This window comes from Stylophora pistillata, chromosome 7 (genome assembly GCF_964205215.1).
Source record: "Stylophora pistillata chromosome 7, jaStyPist1.2, whole genome shotgun sequence".
Classification (NCBI taxonomy): domain Eukaryota; kingdom Metazoa; phylum Cnidaria; class Anthozoa; order Scleractinia; family Pocilloporidae; genus Stylophora; species Stylophora pistillata.
The window spans coordinates 13,491,706-13,512,725 of NC_142525.1; the positions used below are offsets into that span (position 1 = coordinate 13,491,706).

Genomic DNA, 21,020 nt, shown 5'->3' on the forward strand with positions numbered 1-21,020 from the left:
ATGCAGTCCGGGCAAAGTCCCCCGAAAAGCGTTTTAATGCACATTTGATCATATACACATGTTAATTTGCGCAATATAAATATTAAATTATTATTATTAATTATTATGTACAGAATGTGTTATAGGCCATGTTTTAAAAATCTCATTATCTCTTTCCTAATCCTTTTTTTTTTTTTTTAATCACAGTTCTCAGACATCGTACTCTTCAAGCGTGTACTACAAACCCTGAATATACCTCCACTAGGCAATCAATATACATGTCGCCTTACTACGCATTTTTATTAAAAAAAAAAACTGAAACGATTAAAAAGAGGCAAACAATCAAGTGTGCTTTTCTTTGATATTTCTCCATCATAGTTTTCACTCAATGGTAACAAAAACTACTGACAATTACGTTGAACGATTCTTAGACTATAAGTGATTATTAGTTTAAAATGATTCAACTCAATATTGCGTTACACTTTCAGCCGAGTATGCTGATTTTGAAAAGCTCTGAAAAGAGCTCTGCATATCTAAATTTATCTCACGCCTCATCACCCTGTGATCGGTATGGTTGAGGTCTGACGGCTACTGTCCAGAGTCGTTCAAACATAAATCCATCTTTTTAATTTTACCGGAGATTAGTCAACTTTTGTAATCATTGTTCAGTTTTAAAGTATGAGCTCGACGATGTACAATTTGTAGTTAAAGAAATTCTCTATGTCTTATATAGTGTCTACTAAATAGTTTTATCAGTCTGTGTCTCGAACTGAGTGTAACGAAACTTGTTATATTTTCTGAGCACCGTGACAGCTGACTTTGAGATCTTCTGACAGGGGGTCAAATCATTATTTATATAATTGTAGAACTAGGCTTAAAAGATGCATCTCCGAGCAAAGCTATACATCAGACATCGAGGTCGTTAGGAAAACCAGAACACCAGTATGTTGCAGGTTATCTTTAATTACATTGTGACTGCTGTCTTAATCACTCCTCTGGCTGGTAAGTAAAGCTTGTTTTTTATGAGTAGAAAGATGCGATACATGGCTAGCTCTTTTGAGCTAAACATGGTCATGAAATGCGGAATTTACGTCTCGACAATTTATGCTATAAACCAAACCATACTCAGTCTGGTAGTATAACATAGTTTTGTAACAACGACACATGGTTTGGGAATTAGCCTTTGTGTTCTGTCATAACTGCAAACTGAATAGATTATATTTGCATCGCAATTTTGGAAGCGGCAGTGTGACGAGATGGATTGTAGCGATCGATCGTATCGCTTACAATTCAAACAAATTCAAAGTGGGGGAATGTACCTTCAGCTTTTCTAGGTTATTCTCTGTTCCTTTTTACCAAGTTATTCCATATTCTAGTCTTCACTTGTGTCCAATTGCTTTTCCAACAACCACGTTTACTTACTAGTGTACTGCAGTTATTCATCATCATTCACTCTCTGTTTGATCACAAGCCCATAGAATCAAAAGGGCAAAAACTTGGTTCAGAATTGACCCACTTGATTAACATGAGGATGAAAGCCACACCGGAAAAACATTTTTTGTGACTCAATTCACTATTCCTATAAGAAGAGCAATTTACAGTTGGGGTGGATGAAAGTAATAAGCCGAAAGTATCTCCTTCCGTTAAGATATATCTTAAAATTTCAATATCGCTGTCTTAGTGTCATGTTTTTAGTGGTGATCATATTTCAAACTTTACGGGAATGGTTCTCTTTCTTTATTGATGTCATTAGGTGCATGATAGTTTTTTTTTCGGTTGAGATGCCGTTGATTTCGCACTCATTTCTTCACCTAAAGTTGAATTCTTAACATTACATGTAGGAAACACATGGCCTACTCGCAGGCGGCTAATACATGACGATAAGGAATACTTCCCGCGGAAGAAACAATGAGTCATCATCTCACGTTCTTCCAATGATGTTACAGATCTATATTTGAGACTCAACTTCCATTAAAACTTCCCATGTTTTCCCCACTTAACTTTGGTAGAGATCTGACATAATCCACTACAATCTACTTTCATTTTCCGTATGTTTAATTTCAGGCGGCCGTTATCGCAAAATTTTCTCTTCTCAAAGCACCACATGAAAGCGTTTTGATGGCTTTCCAACGCGCTGATATATATACTTACCACAAAACATAAATAAGTCATTAAATTGGACTATGCTAAATGACTTTAAATCAACTTTTCCTTACATATTTCTGTCACGCAAGATTTTCAGCAGTTTACCGCGACATTTGTCACCTGATTGACAGTTTTCTCTGCTAAGTCGCCTCAGGGTCACGCCGATGAAGTTATCCAGGGTAAACCACAAGAATATATATTCTTTGCCATAAGTTTGTAATTGGCTTTCATTAATTCATGACATGTATTCAATTTCTTTTTGTTTTCTGCGGCAACCACCTCCAATGGTTGGCGAAGCTACATGCATGCATATTGTTGAGAAGGGTGAGTGAGTGAGTGTAACAATAGAGGGTCTATATTGTTCAGGCGGCGCATTCTTTCCTCGAGAAGTTTAAGTGAGACTTAAGTTTTATTAGACACAGTTCATTCAGGGCCGTTGGTTGCTGTGGTTTCCTTTATACTGTGCCGTTATTTCACCTCAAAAAAGGTTTTTTTTTTATGGCGTACAGACAAACTGCCAGTCGCATCGCCGCGACACTTTGAGATTAGACTTTTTCATAAGGTCACTCTGCAATGTACATAAACCATAATCTACATGAAATCAAGAGTGAGGAAATTCTAAGCCATCGGTATCTAATAGGCGTACTATATTAAAGAGTAGGCTTTAACTGATACATTTATATCAATACCAAATACCCAACCGTTTCATATACATACTGTTAAAATTCGCTTATTGTTACAGCCACCATGGTCGGAAGCTCCAGATTCCATTGGTTTCCCGTAATTAAGGCAAAATTGTCGCTCTTCCCTTCTGAGTTCGGAGCCATGTGATTAATTTTCACAACTCCTTTTAAATAGCAAGTTAAACAACTCCCTTAGACCAAGGAACTAAAGGAAATAAATTTGTTTGTGTGACCATCCATAAATCAAGCTTTCTCTACCTCGAACAGATTTCATTTAAAAATTTTCATCTACGTTCCCTGCGCATAAACAAACTATTAGCATTCCTAACGCTATCAGTATATCTTGGATGTTTGTCATATTAGAACCCGGTAGATTGCATGTATCTCCAAATCATTCATGACTTTTTCGTCCGGGCGAAAGCACCTCTGAGATGGATTGTTTTCCGGTTGTTACTAACTGATATTCTGAATACCTTACCGGAAGTTATTTTCAGAGTCGATCTGACAGCCGCGGCCGAGAGAATCTCTAAAATTATGTTAGAGAAGGACTGAATAGCTTTTCTTTTACGAAGTATGTTTCGACCACGAGATTGGTGTTTCGAGGTGTGTTTTCAGTCATCGAATAAAAAGCTACCATCTACGTGTAGAATTTAGTTTCATGGATTTAAGTATCAATTGTCGGCTGAGAGACATTTTCTTACAATTGGATTGATAAACCCGCGTTAATCCTAAATAGACACCATAGTTATTTTGAACTCTGCTTTCTTATGGAGCTCGAAAATCTTCCTCTTTAGGTTGAGAAACCACCTCATCGAACAAATTTACTAAAGTATTGAGTGAAGTGTAACGAAATTCACTGTCATCTCTGGGCACTTCGTAAACAAGCGTGACTGTTGAAGTTTGGCGCGTGAACTTCCATCAGAGGGTCATACCGCCATTCACAGCCTTTCTGAACGCGGCTGTATCCATCCCCCTCTTGAATATAATTATAATTTGGCTAAAATCGAGCTTTAAGAATGCTTACTTAGTGGTAAAGGAAATAGCTCATCAACTTTACTAAATCACAAACTTCCATGAGACAAAAATTGAGGGAGAACGAAAGAAAAAGAAGAAACCGTCAGTTATATACAAAATGCACTATTTTTGGATTATCGCTACCAGGTACAGCGAATTTGTCTAGAATCTACAATCTAGGTTCTACAATCTACAATCATCTTCGATCATTCTCAAACTTATGATATCAATGTGGATATTTCTTTCTATTTTAGCGAGTGAGGGATCGAGGTCTCAAATAGTCCAGAGAGGAGCTTGATATAAATCAATTTAGCGATGGTCTCACAACAGCTGCCTAAAATGATCCTAAAATCTCGTAATCTCATTAATTTTAGCGTAGCATTTTCTTTTTGTACTTTTGGTATTCACATTTTGGGATTGCAGCGGTTTTTTTTTAAACATGATCATGCGCAGTACTCGTACATCCAATGGATTTAATTCTCGATTTTTTTCTTTTTTTTTCACAGTCGGCGTCCAGTTCACTTCTTATTATGGAGGTCGTTATATAACAGAATCGCTTGGTTCCTCTGTTAATTTTTCATGGACCTTCCAAGGTGCAGATTTTCACTTTATTGACTTTGTTTTCTTGAAGAGCCTTGATCAACTCAACATTGATGGCAACGACCGACTAATAGCGATATCACGTAATGGCTTCGTGTATGTGGCGAACCAAGCCTATGCTGGACGTCTGAAGGGCATTTGGAATAATGAGACAAACCCTGGTCAGGTGACGTTTACTCTAAGCTCAATCCAAGCACATGAGAGCAGACTGTTTGGTTGTCGGATTCAGCCCAAAAGCTTTCTTTTGAGCCCGATTGTGGACCCGGTGAATCTGGTCGTCGTTGGTAAGCACCGATATTCAAACAATAATTGGATGAAGTTGAGCATGATGTCGTGAATTATCCCAAAGAGGGGTCTCAGATAACACAGACAAGAGGCTTTGGTAAATCACGATGCCATTCGAAAAACGAATTCAGTATTTTTTCAGTATCACATACTTTTCAAACAAATTGCATAAGAACACACTTGTCTGATTTGCACACGTATCGAACGCCTTTCTTATCTGATGTAAATGATAAGTCTTTTACTTTCAGGCTCCTTGCCACGGCGGCAAAACTAAAGCAATATCTCCAGGGATACTTTGCTTGAAGTGTTCTGGGATCATCTAAGTTAAAAACTTCACTTTGCGTAAAGCTTTCTTAGGTCGTTTTCTGAAATAACGGAGTTAGTGTTCAACCTTCGCCAAGCCCCAACGTTTTGGATCAACACATTTTGGTTGCAACAGTTTGTTTGTTTCGGCGAACTCTGGGGCTTTGATAACCTCAGTTTCTTTTGTCTTGAAATTTTGAGTCCACATCGTAAAGAAGTCATGGAAAGAGCACGGACTGACATCACTTATTCTAGCGCCGGCGGAAAACTTCTTCAAAACACCGGCCAAAGTGGTTCTTCTTCTTTTTATTCTTCTTCTTTTTATTTTTCTTCTTTTTCTTCTTCTTCTTCTTCTTCTTCTTCTTCTTCTTCTTCTTCTTCTTCTTCTTCCTCTTCCTCTTCTTCCTCTTCTTCTTCTTCTTCTTCTTCTTCTTCTTCTTCTTCTTCTAAGATTTATAAGTTTTATAAGATTTGATTACGAATTGTGGCCATAAGAACGAAAGTCGTGTTTATGATGACGTGGACATTCTTTGTGCCTAGCACAAGATAGAACACCACGTCCGTTTCGGTGAACTTTGCTGCATTTGTACACAACTTCTTGTTAGCCTTCATATGACCGTACTTCTAAGAATACTACACTCGCTCGCCGTTATCTAGGAGATTACGATCATTAACCATAAACTTGTTAGTGACACCTTGATAGAGGTTAAAATTTCAGTTACCGCGCTTTTTCAGTTTGCGCTTCTAACCCTAGAAATTATCTTCCAGAGCAGATAAGATGTAATTTAAATTCTACATCTTTTGAGAACAATCTTAAAGGTTATCGTTTCAAGCACTATTTTGCTGCTTTAAACAATTTATTGTAAAGCGCTTTAGAGTTCCGGAATAAGGCGCTGTAGGAATTTAAATGTGTATTATATCATAATTAAGAAGTAAAAACAGCGCCATCTTCGAACGTAAGAAACCAACCAGCTCAAGTTTCTCAAATTCCAGTAAATTTTCCAAATTTTGAGGAGTGGATTGATGTTTTATCTGCTTTAATTTTGAGGGAATTTGACATGATTGGCTCTTTTCAAAATCGATCTCATATCATTAATATATCGATATCACTTGCATTAAGTAGCATTTGAACATTTACGCGAAAGCAGGGTCCTAATAATAGTAATAATAATAGTAATTATAATAATAGTAGTCTTTAATAATTCATAAGATAAAAACTACTTACAAAGCCAATCAAAAATTAGGCGATTAAATAAGATTTCTTTACTCCATCCGTGTTTAGTTTCGGCCGGTGACTTGATTTGTGTCCTAGATTATATTCTGTGACTTTCAGTTTGTGTTAAAAGCTTCTCAGAGGATGTTCCTCTTGATACTTTACTTTGTCGAAAATTTTCTTACCTGGTTTTTCTAATAGATCATAGGTTTTAACCTCATTAGATATGCATTTCCGCTTTTGACCTCGTTCCAGGAAAAAATGTACAGTTGCATCGTAAGCTCTTGATTAACAGCACCGTAGATAGACCATAGGTCAAATTAGAGATAACTAGACTTTGAAACGGTGACTTGTTTCCTGGTATGATAGCAAAGACAACACAGAATTTCGATGCGCAATATTCGGTGTCATTGACAAGAAGCGTGAGGTACATATTGTCAATGCAGGTTCCTATGACATTTAATACAAACACTCAAAGTTAAAGGTTTAACTATTCAGAAAATGTTTTTTTGCTTTTATTTTCTTAGGTTTTTCTTTGAAAATTTTGATGTGCTCCAAAGACAGAATGTGCGGCAACAATTCCCATTGGTTTGACCAAATGAAGTACAAAACTTTAAAACTCAAGCACATGGCGTTTGTTCTTGTTAAAAAATAAGTTGTTAAGATGATTTAGTTTAAACTGTGGTGCGATGATCCAATCAACCCAAAGGGCCTGCGATACTTGCGTTTTTTATGGATTTGCGAAGATTGTCTCAGTATTCGGAGAATTTTGGTAATAAGGGAGATACATGCTATATCGACTCGATAAGTGTTTTATCTGATGGATGCAAGTGGTTGTGGAAGACCAAGGTATAGAGAATAGCACATGAGCGCGCTGATATGGAATTTCCCTCCCCCCTCGATAGGTTATGAGTGAGATATGGTGTTGAACACGCGAGGAAGAGTTCTACATTAACAAGCAATCATGTAGTAATTAAATTTTATTACATAAACGCAATCGCCCTTTACTGGACAAGAACAGTCGACTTTATTAAAGAACAAAATCGGTTTCCATCATGGGGAAAAGAAAGTTCTAAGACGCGTCGAACAAAGGAAGTGTCATGGTGGTAGGAAATGCTTATTTTGTCATTCGGAAAACGTGTCTGAAAGACAACACTGAGTCGTAATGTACATAGTAGGTAAATCTCGAAAGGAAAGTGCTATTCAGCTTACTGTGGTAGATTTGTATAACAACCTCCCTTTTGCGCTCAAGCAGCCGTCTAGATTTATCGGTTTTTATTGAGACTCTTTGCACTCATAGAGCTAAACTTTGACATGCTTAAGAAGTTATTCTGTTTGTTTTCTTCTTTTCCTCTTCAGTTTTAATAGCTTTATGGCATCAATTTCAATTGGTTTGAAAAAAATGGAATATGAAATTATAATTGGATTCTATGTCCAAACGGTTGACAAATCAAAAGCACTATGGAGGGCTTTGACAACAAACATTCCTTTACCCTTTCTTTGTCAAGTAAAGAGGCGACTTTGGAGTTAATTCTACAGAAGCCAGACGTCATTTGGAACAGTAACTAGTAACTTAAGCAATAATATCATATTAGAGTCTGCATCAAGGTTTTGCAAATTTCTTAAGGAAAATTGAGCCATACAAGCAAAAGAAGAAAAGGGCACAGAATCAGCACTAAGATTTTTTAAACGCCACTCAAAGAGTAAAAGGGTGGGTAGATCTCAAACTATGGAAATGAATTTTGTACAGGCTTGAAAGGCGGTTGGCATTTTTTACGATTGCATTGAACTGTTTCTGACTCTGATTATATCGGTATTGGAAGGCTATTTTCACTTTTCAGAATCGTCAAAGTTCAGATTTTGAAACAAAAACAAAGTGTTTGAAAAGTCCCTGGACCGGGATTCAGCCTGCTCTATCAAAATTATTTAAATATTCTGGGATCGTGAGAGCGTTTCGATTGACAGTCTCTACGAAGGAGAAAAGCAGGCAACTTGTCATTGACTGCGTGCCATGTCTTTTTTAAACAGAAATTGGAAAGGAACTTTCATCATCTGCGTTACCATGTAACTACTTCCTGCGAAGGTCGCAGAATGCTGACTGTTAACTGAAAATCCCTATGAGGCGATAAGGTCTTCGCATATACAATATACACCGCTGTAATTGCCAGGTTTTCACTGCTTAAGACAAATAATCATATCCGCTATTTATTTTTTTTTTCGGGGGGAGAGGGTTAAAAATAACTTTGTTTGTGTAAAACGTATGTATTGTTTTTGCATTTGTAAGGCAAATACTCAGAAAGCTTTTCCTAAATGAAAGAAAAAAAACAAAAAACCAGTATAAGTACTGGAGCGTGTACCTTGTGCCCTAAGTGAAAATAATAGCAAGATAAGTCTTCAATGACAATGTTTCGGTAATAACAACTCCATCAAGGCAAAGAGACAAAAATAAGGAAGAAAGATTCATATTTATACCTACAAAGTACATAAGATATCCAACTTAAGTTGAAAAGCCATCAGCTTTTCTAAAAACGCACTTGCAATAGAGGTTTTGCACAGCAGCCATGTTGCATGGCAGGAACAATAGATTATTTTTCTCATGGAAAAAATTTTTCTTTCTTATGCAAAATATTTTCATTGTTCCTGCCATGCAACATGGCTACCATGCAAAACCTCTCTACCCGTAAAGGGTTCAGCATTCATACGCAACACAGCTTCACTTTACATGTTTGTTCTTGCAGAGCCACCAAAGATTAGTTTGTCATCAATGCAGGGAAGTTACCGAGAGGGATCTTATGTTAATGTCAGTTGCACAGCAACCGGGATTCCACAGCCAGATGTCACATGGATCAGAGATGGAACAGTAACAAGTTCAGGAAAGGGAGCGGCACTTTTGAACTTCGACAGTGTGAGAAAAACAGATGACGGATGTTATCTATGTAGAGCAAACAACACAGCTGATACTATTTCCAATCACACAATAATCCTGGTCTACCGTAAGTAATATCAGCCGTAGAGGCAGAGAAAGAATCCGACTACAGAACTATGCAGAGATTTTTATATTTGAGACGCACTTTTCCTGTAGCCATAAAATATCCTTTAGCAGCAGAGGTTGCCACATTCCTATGAAGTGGTTGTACAGCTTCATATCTCGAGTGATTTCTTTTTCATTTTGCAGACCCACCAACCATACTAAGGATAACCATGTCAGCCAACAAGTCTTGGATTGGTCAGACGGTGACGTTAAGGTGTCTGTCTGATGGTATTCCAATACCAACTCTTACCTTGTACAAACCTGGTGAAAGAGAAATAAACAGAGTCAGAGCCAGAGAAAACAAAGTGCAAGTGACGCTCTGGGGTGATCAAGATTTTGGTGATTACAAATGCATTGCTGCCAATGGACTGAGTCCCTCTGACGAAAGAGTAGTAAAAATAACGCAGATAAGTAAGATGTATTTGTTGTTTCCCTGCTAGGCGTCAATCACGTCATCTTAAAAAATATTTCTTAGGAAAAAATAATCTGAAATTTCCCAAAAATAAATTCTTTTTATAATACTTGAAAACTTAATTGTATTTTCATGTCTCTTCCTGCTGTGAATGAGTAAACGAAAAATCAGTAAAGTTTCTTAATTAGAAAAATGCTGTTGCTGTTGTCAAGTTTAGTTTAATCAAAGGTTTAATAGAAGTGCGAAATGAGTCAAAAGGAACGGGCCATTTGTTCATTTTCCAAAGGTTCATTTCAGCCTCTTCCCAGTAGCACCATGTAGACTTTCTCAGCCTTCATTTTTTTGTAGAAAAACCAGGTGCATCATCTATCGTATCTTCAGAAGAAGATATTCAAGCTAGCTCATTAACAGTTCGATGGACTGCACCAGCTGATGATGGAGGGAGTCCTATCACAGGATACCGAGTGATCATACTAGAGGGTGACACTGAAACAAACAGTGTTAATAATACTGGTCCTGGTAGAACAAGCTACACTTTTGTGGGTCTAGACAGAGATACAAAGTATGTCGTGAAAGTATTTGCAAGGAATGCTATTTTTGAAGGCGATCCTGTTGTAACCACGGTGAAGACAAGATTTGAAGGTAAGCAATAGCTGTAAGAGAATAGAAAGAATGCGTCTATTTCCTTACCCTACTTAAAGGAAATTTAAATTTCAAACATTTGGTTATGTAATCTAAATTTGAACAATTTAGGTCCCCCGGCAGCAGTAGAAATATATGGCCGGCCTAGCGAAACAACAGATGGTGAAATCACCTTGAAGTGGAAGGAGCCAGAAGATAATGGACGAGAAATTACACAGTACACTGTGTACCAAAGATTAGTGACTGACGAGAAAGTAGGAGAGTGGACAGTCGTAAGGAAAATCACGAAAGTTTCAATTAATGAATTGACAGTAAAGTTGGAGAGAGGCAAGGTGTATGAATTTACAATTACTGCCACAAATGAACTCGGTGAAAGTCTGGTTGAGGAGACGATGGTCAAAAGAGTAACAGTTGTAGATCTACGAAACACCAACCAGAGAGGTAATGATGACATCATGACAATGTCTTTGTTTCTGAGTCAGCATAAAATAAATCTCGCTTCCAGAGTCGCCTTTACCCTAACAGAGAGGATGATGAGGCTCCGGAAAAAGTATCTCGAAAAATGAAAAAAAAAAAAGGAGAAAAAAAAAAAAAAAAGAGAACCTCTGATAATCAAGAGACGGGCTTCTTGACTTATTCATCTGGTGGCATCGGTCAATCTGTTCTTCGAAATGAAACCAATTTTTTTATCGAAATTAATGAAAAGCTAGCATTCGGACTTAACCAAAGTTTTTCATTCGGATCACTGGTCAGGGAAGAGGAAATGTTTGATATCACCAGCCGATTCCTAACCCCTTTGTTCTTAATGCTTTGTGGGAGTTAGCTGAAAGGGGCCAATTCTTTATTTTTTCTATAGCTCAAGAAGAATGCAAGTGCTCATGTCATGACGTCATTTATATATCCATAATTGGAGTGCTTCTGCTAGTAACCCTTGTGTTGTTCATTTACATTCTGTGGTTACACAAGAGAGGTAAATCTCATTATTTTTCAAATATCCTTTGTTGTTTCGTCTGATAACAGATATATGACTAATTGTAAATCTTCCAACGCTTTTTTTTCATAGGCACTGGAGGAAAACAAAGGTAGGATTTCTTTCTGTAGTCACCTAGAATGAGTATAAATTAAGGAAAAACGACAACAACAACAACAATTACAACAAAAATCCAAGGATCACAAGAAAGCCCAGCTGCTAATATCCATGAAAAGCTTTGAGGAAAAACATGTGACTTTTCTTGTCTTAGTTTTCGAGTGAGGTAATTTTTTTAGATTAGCCTTACCGAAGACAAAAACACACGCATCAAAATGTGTCCTTTTTACAACAGTCAGATATATTATGATGAAAATTTATTAGAAATATAAAAGCAGTCAGCTGAAGATGAATACATATTGAAATAACTAATTAAAAAAACCTGTCTTCTTGATGGGCTGTCAGTTAGCCTGTAGATGCAAAGGTAAATGAATAGATGACTCAAATCGTACCGTCTCCGTAACATGTGTCCCTTTATTGTTCATTGTAGGGTGTATGAGGATGAGGGTGACTATGAGGTAAGTCCTTTAACGCTGAAAAAAATGGACTCATAGAAACAATGACAGGGTGAAATAACCTCAGACAGCTTTAACAGTAATAAGCCAAAATTTCTTGTTTCTATCATCTTTACCTCCTCTCAGGCTCATGTAAATACGTCATTAACAATTATTCCACGAGCGCGCGTTGGATATGAGATGATAGATAGCCAACGAGGCGCGTAGCGCCGAGTTGGCTATAATCATCTCATATCTAACAAGCGCGAGTGGAATAATTGTTTTATTATAAACGCCCCCAAGAAATTATTATTTTATAAGAAGAAACTAGATTTTTTAGCTCCCTTTTGATTTTAAACGACGCGTACGCTTACCATATTTGTAGATTATGGTATATTTGCTGATATACCATAACGGCTAAGCCAATAAAAAGTCTTGAATTGCATTATCCAATGATCCAGTTTTTAATAATGGTTAATATCACATTGATATCTCCTTAATTATTTTCAGAACGATATCGAGTTAAAAGACTTGGAATTAAGTTGTCCTGATTCAAGTGACTTTGCCCAGCATCCCGCAGATTACATGGATATAAAAGAAACAAGCTTGGATGACACTCAAACTAAAGCTGCTAGCCAAGTTGCTGATTACACGCCACTTCATCCATCGACGCGCTCCTGGGAAGTGTCAAGGGATCATGTGACAATAGAAAAAATCATTGGTAAAGGTGCTTTCGGTCAGGTGGCAAAGGGAACAGCTACAGACCTTCGCGGAAGGCCTGCGAGAACAACGATAGCCATCAAAATGCTCAAAGGTAAAGTTTTACTATTTTACGAATTAGAGTTCAGAAAGGTCTTATTCGTCGTACACAGTTAGGAAGAACATGTTTTGAGAATAGTTGAGCTGAAATGCGATACAGTTCCGTTAAAGAAACTTTCTCTCTTTCCTCCATGTGAAACTTAATGATACCAAACCTTGACCACGACAGAAACTGACAAGGTTTTCTGCAGGTCCTACTTTTTGTGTACTTCTCTCGTTCGCATTTACTCTACTATGCTTCCAGAAGTAGCCTACTTAAATTTTCATTGATTTCTCCAAGTTTCACATGATTCGGAAACAGCAAAGTAATTTCCATTTTTTTTTGCCTGTAACTTTTTACTGAGTGATTCAAATAAGTAGAGATGACTGTAGAAGTGTATCTTTAGATGACGCTTCAGAATCGGACACGAGGGACTTGGTGAATGAACTTGAAACCATGAAGCAGCTAAAACCACATCCACACGTCATAAAACTTCTGGGATGTGTTACAGAAACTGGTGAGTTGTTTCCTTTAGCTGTTCAGTATGACATGATTATTTTACAACGCAAATAACGTAAACTAAATAGAAGCATACCTTGTTATCTCTAGTTTGCTAGAGCGTTATGTAGAGCTCCTTTCTCAGTAAAACCACTTTCTTTCTTCCTCTTTTTCCTTTTTTTTTTTTTTCAGAGCCTCTGTTGGTGTTGATCGAGTACGTTCCTTTTGGGGATTTGCTGGGTTACCTAAGAAAAAGCCGTGGTTTAAATGATACTTACTTCAAAGACCCGGATATAAAACCACGAACGAATCTGACGTCACAGCAGCTGATGAAGTTTGCTTGGCAGATCGCTGATGGAATGAGTTACTTATCCTCAAAATCTGTGAGTTTTCATGACAAAAACGTCAGAGCAGATAGTCAAATCCTACTACATGCAATCGCAGATTCCTTAGTTTGCGATGCAATAGCCAGTTCTTTTATGACCTTTTTTTAAGGCACCTGCCGAACGCTCAATCATGAGACGGTATGTCTGCAAAAGAGGGCTTAGGGTGGTGGTGTTACACGGCTGATGACCGGCATGTAAAAACTACTGCATACTTTGATTTTATGATTTAAAATGGAAATCTGATAGTAATCAGATTCGATTAATTGTTATTTTCATGTGGTTAGATCATCCACCGAGACCTCGCAGCCCGTAATGTATTGGTTGGAAAAAACGAAACATGTAAAGTAACAGATTTTGGAATGGCCAGAGATGTGCAACAGGAAAATATTTATGAAAAAAAGACAAAGGTAATTTGGAGTGTGAGTTTAGCTTCATTAAACCGATTGAAGCTGTAATTTTGTAATTCTAGTTTGACTCTCTTCGAACTTCAAATTCTTTTTTCCATGGAATATTGAAGCTCCATTTTTTTACGTTATGTTGTTCATTGATAACCGTTCATAGACTGAGTATCTATGAATTCCTAAGGGTCGTCTTCCAGTAAAGTGGACAGCTTACGAGGCGTTGTTGTATGGCACATACACCACCAAAAGTGATGTGTAAGTACAGGGGTTCATTACTTTTATGAAATATTGCTATACATTCGATTTGAGTGTGAAAGGTAAATCCCGCCAACTAGTCTGCACACGTACACAGAGAATCAGGCTCAATTCTAGGAGTCATTAGTTAACCTTTCAGCGTTTGTCACATTTCCTGTTTTTAAGAGCGCTCCTTGTTTAATGCCATATTTATCCCATTGCCTTCTAGATGGAGTTACGGAGTTCTCCTTTATGAGATTTTCACAATAGGTAACTATTTAGTTTATATGAAAAATATACTGAAAAACAAGGAAACATACCAACGACCGGTTAATTATTCTTTTTATCATGTATAGCAATGTAAAATTCTGAGACAAAAACTCCGCTGCTTAAAGCGACGGAAGTAATCATGCTAAACCAAAAAGATAAATAAATAAAAATAAATAAATAAAAAATTATAATACCTTGTTACCAATAATTTTAAGCATCTAAATAGGATTCCTTTGTAATCTGCTTTCCTTTCCGTCAGTAAGAAAGAATATTCAAATCATTTCCAGGTGGTTCCCCTTATCCACGGATGGATGGTAAGAAAATTGCGAAACTACTTCAGCAGGACTACAGAATGCCTAAGCCCCAACATGTAGATGATGAGTTGTAAGTTGTCAAATACTGTTTCTTACCTTTTTACTTTGGTTTGTCGTTAATCCCATTGACAGAATTATTTCACCCGATGATTATGAGTTAAAGCCACTTTCAACTGTATCCAAGTTAACTGATTCTTGAAAACGAAAATGCATTTTTCTTTGTTTGAAAGTATTCCTCTTGTCAAATACCAGGTACCAGATCATGATGAGGTGCTGGCAAAATGACCCGGATGTTCGACCAACATTTACTGAGTTAAGAAACCAGCTTAAGGACATGGAAACGAAACATAAGGTGAGAATTATAATAGTCGTGAGAAAATTTGAATTTCGCGATCGATGGATTAAATCTTAACTACCTATCCTTTCGTAAATCATCAAATTGCATTCGGGCCATTCTCTGTATTAATGCCACAACGGATGAATTCTTTTTATCAACGGATTTAATAATTCAGATTGGCCAACGTAAGTAGTTTCAAGAGCTGGCATTTTGAGCGATAGATCAGGTAATACCTAAGGTTACACAATCATCTTTGATAATCTCATGAATTTGTTGTTTTGTTTTCCTCCATAGGGGCTGATCAACATGAAAATGTACGACAAGCAGTTGTACGCAAACGTTGAGGACTGAAATGTATAGTCATCGATCAATCTCTTGTATATCATTTGTCTCGCGCAGTTTTGGCAGTAAACCTATAGTTTCGTACTCTTTATTGGACCGAAATACAAACTTTTTTCAAAAAAGTTGACATTCAAGATTCACAGCACTAGTTACATTGTGGGAAATCACAGTGCAAATAGTAACGGTCTAATCTAATTCCATTCAAATCTCTCCGATGATAGGGAAATTAAACCTTTTTGCAACAACTTTCAATTTCTTTTATGTGTAGCATTTTTCCTTTTCTTGGGGAAATTGAATGTAAAAGTAGATCAAATTAAAAAAAAAATTTAATAAAGTAACAGAATTATTTTCTAGAGCTGATTTACATCGTGCGACATGTATCTTTAAAACTTTTTGTAGAAGGTACCTTCTACGAAAAGTTTTAAAGAAAAATGTCCACGAGAACATCTCCAAAGTTATTTCAACTCATCGAAAGAAACTTAAAAACCTAACGAAGAATACCGTATTACCCTTCTCACAGAATGAAATTGTAAATAATCTTTCTTCGCTAAATCTAACTGGTGATGAACTTGAACGTCTAAAGAATTGGCTAGGTTTCTCTATCAAACCTCCTCATCTCAACAGGACGGACATTCTGGCTTCCTTCGAAAAGATCCACTACACCATGAAGAACAAATGTTTGAACGAAAAGTCCGCTACGCACCTAAAATCTGAAATCGCTCATCTGGCTCAAAACTATATCTCTTCCTACCGTCCCTCAAAAAATGATCTAAAGAAACACCGTATCCTACGAACTCTTAAGAAAAACTCCAATATTACAATTCTCAAGCCTGATAAAGGTAATGGAGTAGTTATTTTAGACCGTAATACTTATTTAGGCTCTTGTTTTGATATACTTAGTGATAAATCTAAATTCAAACTACTAGACAAATATCCCGCTTTATTAAGATAAGGCTAACTTAAACGTTTCATTAGTTTACTCAAGAACAAGCATTCTATTGATAATGATACCTATACTAAGATTTTTCCCAAGGGTTCACAACCAGAAAAATTTTATGGCCTTCCCAAATTACATAAGAAACGTGAAAATCACAATCAACCACCTCTTAGACCTATTGTATCTTCTATTGGAGCTTATAATTATAGTTTAGCCAAGTATTTAAGTTCTCTTTTTGCTCCACTTTTACCTAGCAAGTATTCGGTCACAGATTCATTCTCTTTTGTTGAAGAGCTCAGGAGTTTCGATCTTAACAACAAGTTTCTCATTTCCTTTGATGTTGAAAGTCTTTTTACCAAAATTTCGTTAAATGAAACTATCGATATTGCTGTTGATCTTATTTTCAAGTATAACCCTAAATTTTCGATCAAAAAATCCGACTTCAAGAAACTCGTTTTCATTCGCTACAGCTGAAACTCATTTTCTTTTTAATGGAAAATTTTATGATCAAGTTGATGGGGTAGCGATGGGTTCTCCGTTAGCACCCATACTAGCTAATCTTTTTCTTGGTTTCCACGAGGAAACATGGCTAAATAATCTTAACCATTCGACTCGCCTTCTACTTTATAGGCGTTATGTTGACGACACCTTCTGTGTCTTCCACAGTGAACAGGATGCTAAGTCATTTTTTTTTTATTATTATTATTCACGGCACCCCAACATGAAATTCACTTTCGAAAAAGAGAATGATGGTAAACTCTCCTTTCTTCATATATTTATCGACAACTCTTCGAATGATTGTGTATTTTCAGTTTTTCATAAAAAAACCTACACTGGTTTCCTAACAAATTTCTTTAGTTTTATTCCATCATGCTACAAAATTGGCCTTATCCGAACTCTTATTGACCGTATCTACAAAATCAACAACACCTCTTCCGGCCTTCAAAACGATCTTAAGAAACTTTCCGATACTTTAAAACGTAATTCTTTCCCTTCGCATATTATTGATAGAACTTTCAAGTGGTAACTTGACGGGTCCTTCTCTCAAAATACCGGAACATTGATGACAATAATACACGTTACTTTAAACTCACTTTTGTCGACTATTATTCTAAAATAGCGAACCTCAAACTCCGACAACTCACTAAGCGCATTTGTAAATCGGACCTAAATATCAAACTAGTTTTCACTTCTTTTAAAATTAAAAACATGTTCAGTGTTATAGATCGTACTCCTAATGCTCTAGTATCCATGGTAGTTTATCAATTTTCTTGAGCGGGATGCAATTCCGTCCCCGTTATATTGGCGAAACTAGTCGCCACTTCTCTACTAGGATGAAGGAGCACACGGAAAGCAATAAAAACTCGCATATTTTTAAGCATTTCAACACATCTCCTTCTTACATATGATGCACGATCCTCGCAGTAGATAGCGCTATTTAAGCAATAGCGAAAATCAGACCTGAAAAAAATCAGGCTTGTACGAGATTCGAACCACTGACTTCTGCGATAGTAGTGCAGCGCTCTACCAATTGAGCTAACAAGCCAACTGGGAGCAGGCCGTTAAGTTGATTCGTAATAAACCCGTGAAAGTGATAAATCAGATACAATGAAATATATGAAGTTCATATATTTTGAACTGCGGTATTAAATACATATGATGCACGATCCTCGCAGGTAGAGCGCTGCACTAGTATCGCAGAGGTCAGTGGTTCGAATCCCGTACAGGCCTGATTTTTTTCAGGTCTGATTTTCGCTATTGCTTAAATAGCGCTATCTACTGCCAGGATCGTGCATCATATGTATCTAATACCGCAGTTCAAAATATATGAACTTCATATATTTCATTGTATCTGACATCTCCTTCTTGTAAGAACAAATACTCCTTTTCTTGCTTTAGTATTCTGGATTATGCTAACAACTCAATTGATTTAAAACTCAAAGAAGCTTTTTATATAAATAAGATCAAACCTGCACTTAACAAACAATTACAGCATTATAAAACTTTTCTAGCCTTTTAGTTCACACCGTTGATGTTTGGTGTCACGTTGTAACCCACTTTTGTATTACATCATACTGTAAATATTTTATTCATCTACTTGTCTGTTATATAATTACTCACGTTCTGTCACTCAGTGATTGAAGATGGCATAAGCATGCCGAAACATGTCTCTGAAAAAAATTGTCTATTTCTTTCCTATTGATGATTTTAAATGGGATAAGATTAGTTTTTCCGCCCAGTTAGAGTAATTATGTTGGTATTGATCATGGAATTAGGTGGGTTCATTTGGACAGATCAGTTGGACGAGTGCACGCGTGACTGTATAAGGCCAACAGAAACCACTAAAGAGAGGGTCACAACGCCACACATATAATTTTATCGAGACGAATTAACCTTTCGGTTTCGTAGTATTGGGGTAAAGCAGTAGTTTTAGTCATTTGTAAGGCACAGTTCATACTTTAGTATTTTCTGGCCGCTGTTGTTATCATTCCGAGAACAGGTAAGACCCGTTAACATGAATTTTTGTGCAGTTTTCGTTCGGGATAGCATTCACTATCACCATATAACAAAGGGCAAATAACAGAAATTGACGCTGGGAATAAGCATTATACCTGACTAACGCTAAAGGGTTACAAACATTTGTTTAAAAATGCGTTTTTTTATCACCGGAATCCTTTTTCAGTCGAAAATAAGTCTCGACAATGATTGAAAAATGATAGGGAGCAGCTTGCAAAATTAGTGTAACAAGCTTTGGTGATCAACTCGATTGCTTTAGACTGGGTTCCAACCTGAAAGTTCTTTTTTTTTCATTATTAGATGGAATCTTAAGGCTCGAGTTGTTTCCTTTTGTTTTATTATATTGGTATGCAAACGAAATTCGTTCAAAAGGTAACTTTAAGGGTCGTCTTCCGGTAAATTAGAAAGCTTATGAGGCGCTGTTTTATGGCACCTATACCACCAAAAGTTATATGTAAGTACAAGCGTTCATTACTTGTTATGACATCGCTGTGCATTTGATTTAGGTGTAAAAGGTAAATCCTGCCAACCAGCCTGCACCAACCAGCCAGTATTTCTCCAATAACTGTAAGTTAAAGCCACTTTTTACTGGTATTCAAGTTAAACGATTCTTGAAAAGGAAAAAGACAGTTTTATTAGTTTGTTTGTTGAAGTTATTACTCTTTGCGAATACCAGGTACCAGATCCTGATGAGATGCTGGCAAAATGATGCACATGTTCGACCAACATTTACTGAGTTAAGAAACGATCTTAAGGAAATGGAAACCCTACACAAGGTGAGACTTGTGACAATGATGACGTAACTATCTGATTTTCACCAATGGTGGATTAAGTCTTAGCTAGTTACCATGTTGTTTATAAACAGTTGAATTTTAACAGCTGAGTTTCAAAAGCTGAACTATTGAGCATTATTCACGATAATAGTTATGGGTACGCACTCTATTTTGATAATCTCATGATTTTGTCGTTTTGTTTTCTCCACAGAGACTGATCAACATGAACATGTGCGACAGGCAGTTGTATGCAAACGTTGAGGACTTAAACGTTTAGTCATCAATCTCTTTTATATCGCCTCACGCAGGATTTGCAGTAAACGTGCATTTTCTTACTCGATATTGGCTGGGAAACACATACTTGCTTCAAAAAAGCCGAGATTGGAAAGAGTCACACCATAGTGTAAAAAATAACAGCCTTATCTGAATCCTTTTAAACCTCTCTGATGATAACGATGACCTTCTCTACTTTTAGAAGCTTTCTGTATTTTTCACTTTTTTCGTTTGGTTTGAAAAATGATATAAAAGCAGGTTATATTAATAAAAGCAGATTATACTTTAAGATGCATAAACATCATCAAGTTTTGACTAATGTTGTGTGACCTTGTGTGACCGTTTCTAAAGTGAGCACACTCCCATTTCCCCTTTAAAAATCATTAAATACTCCAGATAAAGAAAAGATGTAAAGTTCCTGTACTGTGATGATGGGATATGCTGCAACCTGGTCAGCATCGTATAATTCCTTATGTATTTTCTTACAATGCCTATCGTCGTGGGAAATGATCATATAAATCAAGAAATGTTTATGTCTACAAATAAGAAAAATTCAGAATTAAAAAAAAAAAGCAAGAATTTTCTTTTCGTAGACGTGCTAGAAGTGGAATGGGATACCACTTAATTAGAAAATTTCACCTTAATAGAGAAAGAACCAATTCTTGTTTTCAGACGTTTCAAGAGTGATTTTGGATCGGTTGGGATGGTCCTCATTCTGATAGACTTTAAGATCTCGGTGTTTTCCTTCAAAGGGTAAACTGAATCCTGGGTCATTGACACGATCCAGTTACAGGAAACAAACAATCAATTCAAACTGAATTCAATTTATCAAGGGAAGAGTTCTCATATATAATGTCCATCCATTATTCTTTGTTGTTTTTTCTGTTTTGGCCATGTTTTGCCAAGAAAATGCAGTAGTAGTATCTAGTATAAACATATTTTGGCCCAGGTTATTAACGACTTAGGTTTCTAAGCACGAAAGAAGCGTAAGAGTCGCGCAAGGTGATAGCCAAGAAGGACTCTAGCTTCTTGAGTGCCAAGCAAACCTCCCAAGTACATCGATAACTCAATAGTGTACACTGCAACTTTTACCATTTGATTAATAACATAA

At 36.7% G+C, this 21,020-nt stretch overlaps 1 protein-coding gene across 4 annotated transcripts; it reads left to right on the forward strand.

Moving 5' to 3' along the window:
* Positions 1-823: 823 nt before the first annotated feature.
* LOC111339919 (uncharacterized) lies at positions 824-19,567 on the forward strand. Of its 4 annotated transcripts, XR_015989578.1 has the most exons (19): positions 824-981; positions 4,328-4,705; positions 8,961-9,215; positions 9,398-9,664; positions 10,014-10,307; positions 10,419-10,748; positions 11,164-11,277; positions 11,371-11,389; positions 11,825-11,852; positions 12,339-12,642; positions 13,034-13,144; positions 13,318-13,508; positions 13,796-13,918; positions 14,097-14,167; positions 14,376-14,416; positions 14,704-14,800; positions 14,983-15,082; positions 19,370-19,430; positions 19,540-19,567. XR_015989578.1 is itself a non-coding variant. In XM_088727663.1 (18 exons), exons 1-18 carry the CDS (start codon positions 924-926, stop codon positions 15,416-15,418), a joined length of 2,838 nt encoding a protein of 945 aa, XP_088583789.1. In that variant the 5' UTR covers positions 825-923; the 3' UTR covers positions 15,419-15,762. The 4 variants fall into 4 exon arrangements, 2 of the variants coding, with proteins under 2 accessions (XP_088583790.1, XP_088583789.1); XM_088727663.1 differs by lacking the exons at positions 19,370-19,430; positions 19,540-19,567 and adding an exon at positions 15,362-15,762 and having other exon boundaries at positions 825-981; XR_015989579.1 differs by lacking the exons at positions 14,376-14,416; positions 19,370-19,430; positions 19,540-19,567.
* Positions 19,568-21,020: the final 1,453 nt, after the last annotated feature.